The sequence below is a fragment of the Polistes fuscatus genome, unplaced genomic scaffold (assembly GCF_010416935.1).
Source record: "Polistes fuscatus isolate 324 unplaced genomic scaffold, CU_Pfus_HIC Scaffold79, whole genome shotgun sequence".
NCBI lineage: Eukaryota > Metazoa > Arthropoda > Insecta > Hymenoptera > Vespidae > Polistes > Polistes fuscatus.
The window spans coordinates 94,006-108,076 of record NW_025113161.1 but is presented as its reverse complement, the minus strand read 5'-3'; the positions used below and the strand labels follow the sequence as shown (position 1 = coordinate 108,076).

General features: G+C 43.2%; 2 protein-coding genes across 2 annotated transcripts; one reads left to right on the top strand and one right to left on the bottom strand.

Annotated features, from left to right (window-relative positions):
- Positions 1–1,352: 1,352 nt before the first annotated feature.
- LOC122524558 lies at positions 1,353–6,855 on the bottom strand. Its single transcript, XM_043646870.1, has 5 exons — positions 6,550–6,855; positions 5,372–6,439; positions 4,419–5,321; positions 3,706–3,932; positions 1,353–1,383 (listed from the first exon to the last, which is right to left on the bottom strand). The coding sequence occupies exons 1-5, from the start codon at positions 6,853–6,855 to the stop codon at positions 1,353–1,355; spliced, it is 2,535 nt and encodes an 844-aa protein (XP_043502805.1).
- A 2,213-nt stretch (positions 6,856–9,068) lies between these two features.
- Positions 9,069–13,175, top strand: LOC122524557 (fructose-bisphosphate aldolase-like). The gene is made up of 3 exons (XM_043646868.1): positions 9,069–9,294; positions 12,597–12,838; positions 12,951–13,175. The coding sequence occupies exons 1-3, from the start codon at positions 9,069–9,071 to the stop codon at positions 13,173–13,175; spliced, it is 693 nt and encodes a 230-aa protein (XP_043502803.1).
- The last annotated feature ends 896 nt before the right edge of the window (positions 13,176–14,071 follow it).

Sequence of the window (14,071 nt, the reverse complement as noted above, 5' to 3'; positions counted from 1 at the left end):
CGTTTCCATATGGACTTAGAGCAATGGAATTACACTTTTAGATCTTACCAACAAGTCCACATTTTGGATGTCCTATGCAATCTATTCAATGTTCACAATTTTCGGTATATGCCTAACATATTTACAGATGGGTTGTTAATATCTGCTAACAAATTCTCACCTCCAGGGTTCCCTGGTTCCTTCAACCAGTGGACAATGCATGCAGGTGGCAATCAGGGTATATTACAGAAATATGGACCTGATCACCATCTTTGTTGTTATAAGACGTGTTATGTTTTATGGACTTTGATCACTGATTGACTGGATCTGGGGATAACCAAGTTTTTTTGTTCGACTTTTCAAAAATGATAAACACCCGAAGTAATCAAACTGATTAAAGCGAGTCTTCGATTAGCCTTTGATAAAGTTGGGTTAGCTCTTAAATTAGAAGAGACTTGAACTCTAGCCACATCACTTGTTATCAACGAGCTTACCATATAGAGGGTGTAAAAGTTCCAGGGGGAATTAAGGCCTCTAATGGAGCTTTTGCTGGTTCAGGTGATATTAACTCTGGTGTAAATGCTATTGTTACCACAGCAGTCAATGGAGGAACAAGTTTGGCAGAGCAGCAGAGTGACCCTCTCCTGGGACCAGGCTTTGCTCTATTGGAAATACTATTAACCCTTTTAGGGGATGTGTTCTTCAGGGCCATAGTTCCCTTGAATAAAGAGCGACTAGTGCTTCTCACATTACTATCTTCTGATTTTGGTTATCTCCCAATGCAGTTGTTGACGAATTTCTTATATGCGGGTCACCAGGATACATTGAGAGAATCTTTAAGTTTACTGAGATTTGTGTGGGATCACTATGATAGATATAAGCAATTTATTGCAGGAGCAGTACGTTTCCACAGAGGGTCATTAGACAAGCAGAGTCTACTTCAATTGGTGTTAGAGCCATCTTCCCTAAGTATAAGCAGACCAAAGCTACCTGAAGCATTGATCAGATCAAGAGTGGAAGACTTCTTGTTAAAATCTGAGAATATTAGAAATCAACAATTGCGTAAAATGTTTACCAGCTGCCAATCAGAGGATCAATTGCAGTTAGCCGAGGAATTATTGCAGATTAGACCTATAAACACAGCCCTTATCCATTCTCTGTTTGAATACTAACATATAGGATCCTTATTAGGTACTCTTTCAAGGTTTAACAAGATTTCATCAATTGTCAAGCTAGTTGGGATGAATAAAGTAGGGACTGAGGAGGTTTTGTTTCTCGAAGCAGGTGCGCGATTTGGATATCAAAAACCTAAAATACTTTTTAGTAGGATTGATACTGCACCAGTATTAACAATCATTTTATAAAAGAACTGACTAGGTTATGTCCTCATGAGTACCAAGAATTCTGTATAAACATCAAATGAGCTGGAACTGCATATTCACTCTAAGACTATTTTGATTTCCTATACTTACAAGTTGCCTAATGAGCTAATCACGGGCCCTATACTCCACCCCTGGAGAGCAAACTAATCTTTGAGATGATCCGTCCTAACTAAGTGAATACCGACCAATCTAAGGTGACGACGCCGTCGCTACCTAACCAATTTCGCGCGCAATACAAACAGTCAAGTACCTTAATTTACCGAACAAGACTAGATAATTAATTCTGATCAAACAGTATGTAAATGCAAAAAATCCTAAAATTATCGTCGCAGAATTAGCAAGGAATCCAATAAAACAAGATCAAGAGGTATAGCACAATTCAAGTTATTATTTTCTTTCTCGTTTGATTTGCAAAAAAGCATTGCCCTATCCAAAATTAACTATGTTTCTAGCAATTATATACGTGACCAGAAAATGGTCGAATCCCTCCCAATGAGTTCTATTAACAGTTTAACGCTGGAATAAGTGAGATAGGACAGGATAGATAAATGAGCAAAACACTTTTACACGGCACAAAGCTACTTGCCTCGGCATAAAAACTCTCACGGAATTGAGAGAAAAGCCGGGGCAAGAGAACAATTTATTCAATAAACTGATGAAGCATACAATTACAAACAAAACGCTGAAAGAAAATATATTAATAGAATAAACGACGCGAGGTACCTTTTGGTCGCACGCTAGAGAGCTCTCTTACCGTTCGCTTCCGACGCAAGACGACAATCGAACGCACGCGGTTTCTTATCGCACCTACGATGGCCTGTCTGGCCAAACCTTATCTCGCGTTGGTAGCCCGGCGACCGGTTGCAGATAATTCGCAACGAGCACACGTGGGGAGCCTGGAGACAAGTGTGGATAAAACGGTACACGCGGACTAGCCCACTAACGCATGGCCTGTCTGGCCAGAACCCCCGCGGGAGCCTGGCGACGGTTGCAGCAATTCGACAAGCCCACGTGGGAGCCGGCAGTTGCAGGCAACGCTCCGAGCTAGAGCCCCGTGGGGAGCCTGGAGACAGGTTGTAGATATCCGTACAACTGCCGACTAGAAGCCCACGTGGAGAGCCTGTTGGGAACAAAACCAAAAAACTCCACACACTCACTCACTCACACACGCTCTATTCACGTTGCCTAGAACAAAAGGCCAAGAATGAAAGCTCAAGATGAGAAAAAACACTGTTGGTAGCTCAAACCAGAGTGCACACCAGAATGAGACTCGTGCGTGCACACGGCCCCACGCATCCTATTCCCCCCGCACACTCAAGACGCTCTCCTGCCTCTTGCATGGTAAGGCGTGTCCGCACGCATCTCGACAGCCCTTGCGCGCCCTCGCAACTTAATTAACGCATACGCCGCCTATCCTATTCCGCGCGCAATATAAATTATTCAACAACGTAAATATCGCCGAACATCCCGCCCGCCTTCGTCGTACTGACGAACCAAACCGAGCTACGGTTGACTGGTTGTCTCAACCGTCCCTATCGTCGAACCTGAGGGGGCACAGACGCGCAATGTGTCGCTGACGCAAAGAGGTGCTGGTCTTGACGGTGACCACTCGCACCAACCCGTCCGGGCCAGGGTGCAACTCGGTGACCCTGCCCAACGGCCATTTTGAGGGAGGGTACCGATCATCCCTTATCAGTACCAGCTGCCCGACTCGGAAGTTCTCAGATGGATTCCTCCATTTCTCTCGACCCTGTAAATGTGACAAGTACTCGTTTGACCACCGCTTCCAAAATTATTGCGGACGCGCTGAAGAAGTTGAAACCTATTTAACCGGTTTCCGGCAAAGTAGTAACTCGGCGTCCTGAATCAAGCCGACACTCCCTCATTGAGGAAGTGAGAGGGAGTGAGCACTTGCAGGTCGTCTGGGTCCGAACTCAGCGGGCCCAATGGACGAGAATTAAGGCAGGCCTCGATTTCCACGAGAACGGTGGAAAGCTCCTCAAAGGTGAGCGATGTTCACCCACAACTCTTTTCAAATGGTGCTTGACCGACTTGACACCAGCCTCCCACAGCCCACCATAATGCGGGCATTGGGGGGAATGAAAGTCCAGCTCGTTCCGTCGTTAGCGAGGAGAGATGCAACCCTATGATAAAAGTCCGAAGCCCGGCGGAACATAGCCTTAAGCTCCTTATCGGCCCCTTGAAAATTGGTAGCGTTGTCACTATAAGGTTTCGGCAAATACCACGTCTTCCTACGAACCGACGATATGCACAGAGGAAAGATTCCGAGGATAGGTCGCTAACCAGCTCGAGGTGGATAGCACGAGTAGCGAAGCAGACAAACAAAGCGATGTATCCTTTACCCGATCGGTTTCCACGACCCTTTGACATCCTCACTTTTACAGGACCCGCATAATCAAGGCCAGAATTAGCGAAAGCCCTACTCCCTACCACTCGATCCACGGGTAACTCACCCATAAGTTGGTGAGCTAGTTGAGGCTTAGCCCTTTGGCAAGGCATACAGACTCGAATAACTGATTTGATCAACCGATTCCTGCCTAAGACCCATACCTGCGACATCAGGTAACCCAATGTTAAAGCCGGACCCCCATGGAGGCATTGGTGGTGTGCGTGCCGCACAAATAGTCGACTAAGATGCGAGTGTTGAGGCAAGACTGGCGGGTGTTTCCGATCAAAAGCTAGATGAGAACGTGTCAACCGGCCTCCCACCCGTAAGAGACCATCCCCCTCACTCACGAAGGGGTTCAATGTGCTAAGCCGATTACCTTTCGGCAATCTCTTCCCTGCTTTCAAGAGTCCGATCTCTGTCGAAAAGGCGGTTGCCTGGGCTAGGCGAATGACCAGTATTCGTGCGTCGGAAATCTCAGCACTGGTCAGAAAATGAGACGAAGACCCTACCCCTAGTGAGCGGCCGCTCCGCAACCGAACGACGGGTCGCCTGCAATAAGCGACAAATCGAAGAAGCTTGGTTAAAGAGGAGAACCGAGTCAGGATCTCGGACTCATTCGAGCTGTAGCGGACGTGGTTCACTCGAACCGTTTCAATAGAACGTGGCCACTGGACGGGAGGCCCAGCCAGCCATGAAGGGCCGTGCCACCATAGGGCACTCTTGGCTAACTCTTCCGGTGCTACTCCTCGCGAAGCCAAATCGGCAGGATTCTCCTTGCTCGGGACATGTGACCATGAGGCTGATGGTAGTTGAGTCTGAATAAGGGAGACACGGTTGGCTACAAAGGTTTTCCAGTGGCATGGATGCTTACGAAGCCAAGTAAGCACAATCTGGCTATCTGACCAGGCAAAAATTGGGCGTTTCTGTAAGAAATCCAAACTCGTTAAGTGACGGATAAGCTTAACGAGAAGAGCTGCTCCGCAAAGTTCTAAATTAGGAATACTCACAGTCTTTACCGGAGCTACCTTAGATTTTGAAGCTAATAGCGACACCTGACACCTCCCATCACCCTTATCAATACGCAGGTATACCACCGCGGCGTACGCACGCGAGGACGCATCAGAGAAGCCATGAATCTGGTAGTAAGAGTTTGAAGTACCACCTAACCAGCGCCCTACGGATAAACTCGGCAAGGTAACCAAACCTTGACAATATTGATACCATCGCTCACGAAGCTCCGACGGTAAGGGTGAGTCCCAATCACACTTCAAAAGCCACATATCTTGCATTAATATTTTGGCAACAACCGTAACCGGAGAGAGCCATCCTAATGGATCGAATAAGCGAGCGATATTCGACAAAACGGATCTTTTGGTGTGGGCGGCAGCCAAGTCTGCTACGCTAGCCGCGTCGAACCTAAATTCGTCCTGTTCCGGGACCCATCGAACTCCTAACGTTTTGACCGTCTGATTACCTTCTATGTGTTTCTCCACACCCGGTCGTGCAGAATCTGGAAGAACCTCTATAGAATTAGCCGCCCACTTATCTAACTGGATGCCAGCAGAATCTAACAACTTAACAGTTCATCCCTCTTTCTAACTGCTGTCGGTATGTCATCCGCACCGGCAAAAGTGTCGTCGACATACGTCTCCGACTCCAAACACCGAGATCCCAATGGATACCGCGAACCTTCATCCCGTACTAACTGCGACAGAGTACGAATCGCCAGGTAGGGAGCGCAAGCTGTGCCGTAAGTGACAGTATTCAAACGAAATTCCACCGGTTCAGATGCTGCGTCAGGCGACCAGATAATCCGCTGGTAGTCCTGATGTTCCGGCTCCACTCGAATCTGACGAAACATCTTTACAATGTCAGCCGTGAACGCCACTCGGTACCTACGCCAATTGAGCAAGATTAAGGAAAGATCGCTCTGTAATGGAGGACCTGTAAGTAAAAAGGAATTTAGCGAGTGTCCGTCCCTCGTACGCCGAGAGGCATCGAATACCACCCTTAGCTTCCACCTGGATTCATCCTGCTGCACCACGGCATGGTGAGGTAAGTACCATGCCTCTCGGCGCAGGACCTCCGACCTCGGGACTCGTGACATGTGGCCTAGCTCCTCGTACACCCTCATGAAGTCACGGTACGCCTGAGCCAATCGTGAATCCCGCGCAAACCTACGGTGCAAACAAGCAAGAGAGCTAAGGGCCATCCGTCTTGTCTCCTCGACCACTGGGGGAAGCTCCTGCTTTAGCGGTAGCCGCACCACGTACCGACCTCTCCAATCCCTCCGATGCGTTTCCTGAAAAATTAACTCACATTTCTCTTCCTCTGGTTTCAATCTCTTAGGCGCATCAACACCTCCTCTAGCTCCCAAAACCGCTGCAAAATGTGATTCAATTCCTCCTGAGCCGAACAGTGCAAAACCAGCGAAGAAGAGGTAGTCGCTGTAGCCTCCGCCCGCCGTGCAGCTCCTCCATCCACCGGTCCGGAGATGATCCACCCAAGCGCCGTATCCTGCGCGACGAGCTGCGACGTCGAGAATCTTCTTATCCCCGGCCGGAGCAATTGGCCGTAAACATCGGCACCTAAAATTACATCTATCCGCTTCGAGACGACAAACTCTGGATCTGCTAACGGAATGTCCTTGAACAGGTCTCCGCCAACCCTGGAAGTATAATTGATAGACGGAAGCAGAGAAGTTAGTTTTGGTAACACCAGAGCATCCACCTCGACCTGGAAGGTGGTATCGACCGCCGACCGGATAGTAACTCGTACCCCCGACCGGGCCGTACCCGCATCAACTGCCCCCAGTCCTGAAAGAGGCACATAAGTACGCCGCTTAGACAATCCGAGTAACTGCGTGATCCTTTCGGAAACAAAGGAAACCTCCGATCCCTGATCCAGAAGCGCTCGTGCCCATGTTCCCTTCCCCTTAGTGCCTGCTACCCAAACTCGTGCAGTGGCAAGCAGAATACTCCTAACGCTATCCGAGGACGTAGCCGCATGCAAACTCACTGGCGGCGCACCAGTCCCATTAATTCCCGAACCTCCCGCAACCGCTCTGGAAGCGGGTTTCTGCATTCCTACTCTACTGGGCGTATGGATAAGCGTATGGTGCTTGCCCTTGCACGCGGAACAGCGCCCCTAGAGGAACAAGCCTTCCCCGAATGCTGCCCGAGACAATTGGCACACAAGGCCAAACGCCCAACCTCTCGTATCCGCTCCGGTAACGCCATTGACATGAACCGAACACACCCAAACACCCGGTGTGGACCCTCACAAAGTGGACACTGAACACCACTTCCAAACCCCTCAGTCGTGATCGCCGGACCCCTCGAATGATGAACCTTGCGGGGAGACTTGATCTAGGGGGGGAGCTACCCTTTTTTCCCCTCGGTTTTCCCCCTGCACTGCACAAACCCGAGCCCTCTTCTCGAGAAATCCGACCAATTCCGCGAACGTGGGCATAAAGCAGGGCCCAGGGGCGCCTCTCCTTCCTGACTCCGATCCTGAAGCTGTGATCAACCCCTCCATCGAGATGAGTTCCGCATTCCACGACTTACGCGTGTCCACGTCCAATCGCGTAACTAGCAAGAAATAAAGTATGCTATCCCAATTTTCTACCGGCCAACCCGCATTCTTCAGAGACCTAACTATACACTGCATCCTATCAAGGAGTGAACGCACTCTGCGATGGACTCCCTCTTAAGACGCGGAAGATCCAACAATGCCTGAAGTTTTTTAAACAGAAGGAGCATCGGATTATAATACCGTGCCTTTAACGCCTCCCAAGTGCTAGCATAATTCGCAGTGCTAGTCGACACATCTTAATCCATCCTGCAGCCTCACCGACTAAGCACGATTTCAGATATCGCAACTTGGCGGTATCGTCCAGTCGCGGGGCCTCGTGCACCATGGACCTGAAACTGTCAAAAAAGTTCTCCCAATCCTCCTCATCGCCCGAAAACTTCGGCAGTGACATCTTTGGAAGCTCCGAAAAACTCGGATCTAATCCGGAACCCTGGGGGTGGGAAGATTCCCTTGTGGGGGTGGGCGCCTCTGATTGGACAAGCTGTCGACGCAACGCTACGAACGCGCGAAAGGCTTCATCATATGCTTCACGGATTTCCTCAATTTCATCCTCTATCATATACGGGTCGTTCAGAGCGTCCGGCCTGACTGCGATCTCTTCGTGGGTCTGCCGCACCGCCGCAAACACCGTAGCCAACGCATCTATTCCCGGCTGAATCAGATCGACCTCCAGGGACGCAAGCGGTCTAGCCATTAACCGACGATGGATACTCTTAAGCTCGGCTAAACGCGTCCTCTGCAGGGCGACCAACTTATTCAAAGCAGCAGGAGGCATGATGAGCGAATCGAAAAACGAACAATGGAGTTAGTAAATGTAACGACAACTAGAACACGGAGGAAAGCTGTCTTGTCCCCACTCTTGCTCTCCGAAACGGTAGACGAAGAAGAGGGGAAAGAGAAGAACGCGCGTGCTAGAAGACGCGGATATTTAATCCGTAACCAAGGAAACGCGGCGCTATGCCGCCCCACCGTGGTCCCACTCTCAGATCTCCCACTACTCGCTGTTCGCGTCCCCACCAACGGGCCTAACGCTCAGCATAAGTCTCAAACCAGGAACCGGAAGTAAAGCGCTAGCTAAGTGGGGTCCGTGCGGCCGGAAGTAAGCGCTAGCTAAGTGGGGGTAAGCCGTGCGGCCGGAAGTGAAGACCCAACACGTGGCACGTCTCGAATCCACACGCGCCACGCGATCCCGCGGACAAAGAACGATGACGCAACACTCAGAGCAAAGCCACAAGAAGTCCACACAAAGAACCGAGGAACAAAGACGCAAGCGTTTTCCGATTTTACGAATTTATCAATCCCACCTATCACTCATTCCTCACCCGGGGCACCAATGTTTCTAGCAATTATATACGTGACCAGAAAATGGTCGAATCCCTCCCAATGAGTTCTATTAACAGTTTAACGCTGGAATGAGTGAGATAGGACAGGATAGATAAATGAGCAAAACACTTTTACACGGCACAAAGCTACTTGCCTCGGCATAAAAACTCTCACGGAATTGAGAGAAAAGCCGGGGCAAGAGAACACTTTATTCAATGAACTGATGAAGCATACAATTACAAACAAAACGCTGAAAGAAAATATATAATAGAATAAACGACGCGAGGTACCTTTTGGTCGCACGCTAGAGAGCTCTCTTACCGTTCGCTTCCGACGCAAGACGACAATCGAACGCACGCGGTTTCTTACCGCACCTAACGATGGCCTGTCTGGCCAGAACCTTATCTCGCGTTGGTAGCCTGGTGACCGGTTCGCAGATAATTCGCCACAAGCCCACGTGGGGAGCCTGGAGACAAGTTGCGGATAAACGGTACAACGCTCCGACTAGAAGCCCACGTGAGGAGCCGGACGGCAGGTTGCAGGCAATTCGCTACACCTGGCCAGCTAGAAGCCCACGTGGGGAGCCTGGAGACAGGTTGTATATCCGTACAACTGCCCGACTAGAAGCCCACGTGGAGAGCCTGTTGGGAACAAAAACCAAAAAACTCCACCACTCCTCACTCACTCACACACGCTCTCTTCACGTTGCCTAGAACAAAAGGCCAAGATAATGAAGAAGCTCAGATGAGAAAAAAACACTGTTGGTAGCTCAAACCAGAGTGCCCACCAGAATGAGACTCGTGCGTGCACACGGCCCCACGCATCATATTCCCCCCGCACACGTCAAGACGCTCGACCAAGCCTATTGCAAGATAATGCGTGTCCGCACGCATCTCGACAGTCCTTGCGCGCCTTCGCAACTTAATTAACGCATACGCCGCCTATCGTATTCCGCACGCAATATAAATTATTCCAACAAAGTAAATATCGCCGAACAGATTTGAAACTCAACTATTTAAAACTTATAAATTATTTTTAAAAAAAAAGAAAGTATCTGTACACATAAACTATAATTTCTCAAAGACTGACTTATTTTAACAAGTCTTTGAATAGCCATTTTAAAGCTTTTTTTAATGCTAAACAACAAGATGTTAAGCAAAAGTATTTAAAATACATAGGGTGTCTAAAAAAAAGAAGTACTTCGTACACCAAAACTTTGATAACTCCACAACTTAATAATTCTAAAATGTTATAACATGGTCATATAAAAGCTCTTTTAATGCTCTAAAACTGATATAAAACTTAAATAATTAAAATATATAGGGTATTTAAAAAAAAAAGATGTAATATGTACACAAAAACTTTAATTACTCGAAAAAAAAGATTTTTAAAATATTTTAATAATGTCAATTTAAAGCTTTTAAAATGCTCTAAAATCTTATAATAAAGCAAACTATTTAAAACTTTTAGGTTTTCTAAAAAAAAAAAGAAAGAAGCTGTACACATTAACTATAATTTCTCAAAGACTAACTTATTTTAACAAGACTTTGAATAGCGATTTTAATGTTTTTTAAATGCCTAACAACGTGATGTTAAGCAAAAGTATTAAAAATACATAGGGTTTCAAAAAAAAGAAATACTTTTTTCACAAAAACTTTAATAACTCGAAAACTAAACAATTCTAAAATGTTATAACATGGTCATTCAAATGCTCTTTTAATGCTCTACAACCAGATTTAGAACTTAAGTATTTAAATTTAATAGGGTTTTTAAAAATAAAGATGGAATCTGTACACAAAAACATTAATTACTCGAAAAAAAGCAATTTTTAAAATGTTTTAATAATGTCAATTTAAAGCTCTTTAAATGCTCTAAAATCTTATGTTAAACTTAAGTATTTAAAACTTATACGTTTTCTAAAAAAAAAAAGACAAGAAGATGTACACATAAACTTTAATTTCTCAAAGACAACTTATTTTAACAAGACTTTGAATTAGCGATTTTAATGTTTTTTAATGCCTAACAACGTGATGTTAAGCAAAGTAATAAAAATACATAGGGTGTCGAAAAAAAGAAATACTTTTTTCACACCAATTTTAATAACTCGAAAACTAAACAATTCTAAAATTTTATAACATGGTCATTTAAATGCTCTTTTAATGCTCTACAACCTGATTTAGAACTTAAGTATTTAAATTTAATAGGGTTTTTAAAAATAAAGATGGAAATCTGTACCCCAAAACATTAATTACTCGCAAAAAAGCAATTTTTAAAATGTTTTATAATGTCAATTTAAAGCTCTTTAAATGCTCTAAAATCTTATGTTAAACTTAAGTATTTAAAACTTATACGTTTTCTAAAAAAAAAAGAAAGAAGCTGTACACATAAACTTTAATTTCTCAAAGACTAACTTATTTTAAAATGTTTTAAAATAGCCATTTGTAGCTTTTTTGATGCCCAACAACATGATGTTAAGCAAANTAAAATACATAATTTATAGAAAAAAATTTAAATTTTAAATTCCGTCTTAAAAAATACGTATTTATTTTGATATACAAATTAATTTTGGTGAGGCAAAATATTTATAAGAAATATTTTATTTAATTTTATGTGTCGAGACACAAATTAATTCATTATTCTTACTTCCTATATATAGTAGTTTCTGTTAAAATAAATTATTGTTTTTTTATTCAAGGTTCATTATTTTTGACAATAATAAAAAACGGCGTGCTATAAGCATTAAGATTCGATTTAAAAACGCCACGCTTATACGCCGATATATATAGATATATAGACACTCTACACTCGATGGCCACAACGTAAAATCTCTCAGAGAATAAAAAAATAAAAAAGAGAGATTTGGTATTTTGTCTCACTCGCACTCGTATACAAACGCTCAACAGACGACGGCCAAGACAAAAATACTCGCTATCGCCTAAACATAGAATGGGAAAATATCGGTTTCTTCTTTCAGTCGCACTTGCATTTAAGGCCGAAAGACCCGAAGATTACTGAAGATCCATCGTTTGTGTGTTAGTTCACACGGACGCTCGCACGCACACTAGCCCGCTCGCGTGTAAAAGTCATCAGAAAGGCGGGACTTGGCGCTCCACTCTACAATTATTTTTTTTAATATTTCTCGCTTATTTTTGCAGATACGAAGATAACCTTCAGAACATTTTTTATGTATATGTTAATTCTCTACAACTTTTGTTTGAATTTTTTTCGATTAAATTCTTAGATTCTAAGAAATAGGCCATTTTTACCCTTTTTTACCATTTTTTCAGAAACGGCCATTTTATTGCAAAAGAATTAGCACCGTTCGGTTAAGCGTCGTCTATTTACCCTTAGATTAAATTTTCGTTCTTACGTAAAATTCAGAAATTTGGACCTTTTTGGACTTGCTTACAAGCCAAAAAATCAATAGAAGTAGCTCCCTTTATATACTTCCTTACGACTCGCTTTATCAGCCGATCGCTTCTGTGGTTGTGTGTATGGTGCGAGTAATTGTTGTTTTTTCCGTATGTTGCTGTGCCTGTAACCGATAATGCATTCTTTTCACGTTGCTTAAATAGTAATTTGTATTATATAGGATACCAAATATTATGTTCAATGCTGAGGAAAAGCTGTAAGAATTCTCAGGTTTCCGACTTTGTCTAAAGGCGCTTTGCATTGTTGGCTGTGTCTAGGAACTGCTACCAATGGCGGATTTCCGGCTTTGAAGGAATATATATATATATATAAGTTATATTTTTCATATGGTTCTTATAAGGATTTATATTCTATTAAATATAACTGCATTGAGTTTCTGCAGAAATAAAAGTCAATTTTTTTTTAAATTATTTTTTACATTAAAAACTACATTATCCGCTATGCTTTACATTCTATAAAAAAATCTCTCTATTCAGAAGGCTATGACGCTACGCCATTCGTGGAGCTTTTGAAACAACGTAACATCATTCCTGGCATCAAGGTTGATAAGGGTGTCGTGCCACTCTTTGCTACAAACGATGAATGTACGACTCAGGGATTAGACGACCTCCAAGCACGTTGCATCCAATACAAAAAGGATGGTTGTCATCTCGCAAAGGGGAGATGCGTTCTTAAAATTACAAATGATACGCCTAGCAAGCTCGCTATTTTAGAAAACGCAAATTTTTTCGCTCGTTACGCTTCAATTTCTAAGCGCGCAAGAATCGTACCGATTGCTGAGCCCGAAATCCTTCCCGATGGTTATCACGATCTTGCTCGTTGTCAACAAGTTCTTAGATGAGAAACCTTGGGCATTGAACTTTAGTTACAGTCGTGCTCTTCAGGCCTCCGTTCTTCGCGCTTGGGCAGGCAAAACAGATCAAGTAACAGCTGGACAGGAAGAACTTATCAAGAGGACTAAGGCCAACAGCGAATCGACACTTGGCAAGTACGCGGGATGTGTCACAGGTGCTGCCGGCGGTGCTGCACTTTTCGTAGCAAATCATGCTTATTAATGAAATTGGAAAGTAGTATTATTATAAATGCTATACTACTTCATTGTGAATCATATTGCGATATATATTTCGTTTAAAATTTTCTATTGATAATATAGACAATAAATTTGAGTTTTTCGTTTACTATTGTATAATTCTATAATTATACTTTATTACATAAGTTCTAGCATATATTTATAATCGACTAATAATATATCAGTACATTTTGCTTTTGTTAATTTTTATAAATATTCTATTATATAAATGTGGTGTGTGTGACATGTTTTAACTTACATAATACATAAATATCTTTAAATAATAGTTATCTATCGTATAAGATTATCATTTTATAATAATATTGAATAATAATATATAAAAGAAATGCGTCTATTAGCAATTCGAGGATTACTTGATCAATAAATCGAGAAGTTCGTACTAATTTATAAATATATACTTGACATATTGATGTCAAACATAAGAATGTTTATTTTATAAATTTTTTTTTCTCGTCACAAACTTTTCGAATAACCGAAAGGATAGAACTTTATACATTAAGAAATTTAGACAAATTTATAAAAATATTTCTTTACACTGAATTAATTAGCCAACAATTACGGGAATAACAAAGATGTTTTCCGATAATTAACAAAAACAAATTTCCCTGCTTCTCTCTAAGGGGGGAGGTATCACGTCCTAGTGACGACTTTTACCCGATTTGTTAACTTTTAAGCATTTCCTGAACAACCATCGTTTTAATAATAATAAAGCCATAATAATATTAATAATAAAATATTATTATATATAAATAATTTAGTATTATATATGTTAATAATTGTATAAAAAAATTTTAATAAAGTAGGAATTAGGCGATAGTCGTTCGTGAATAACCTTTATTACGTCAACGACTTTGTTCGATA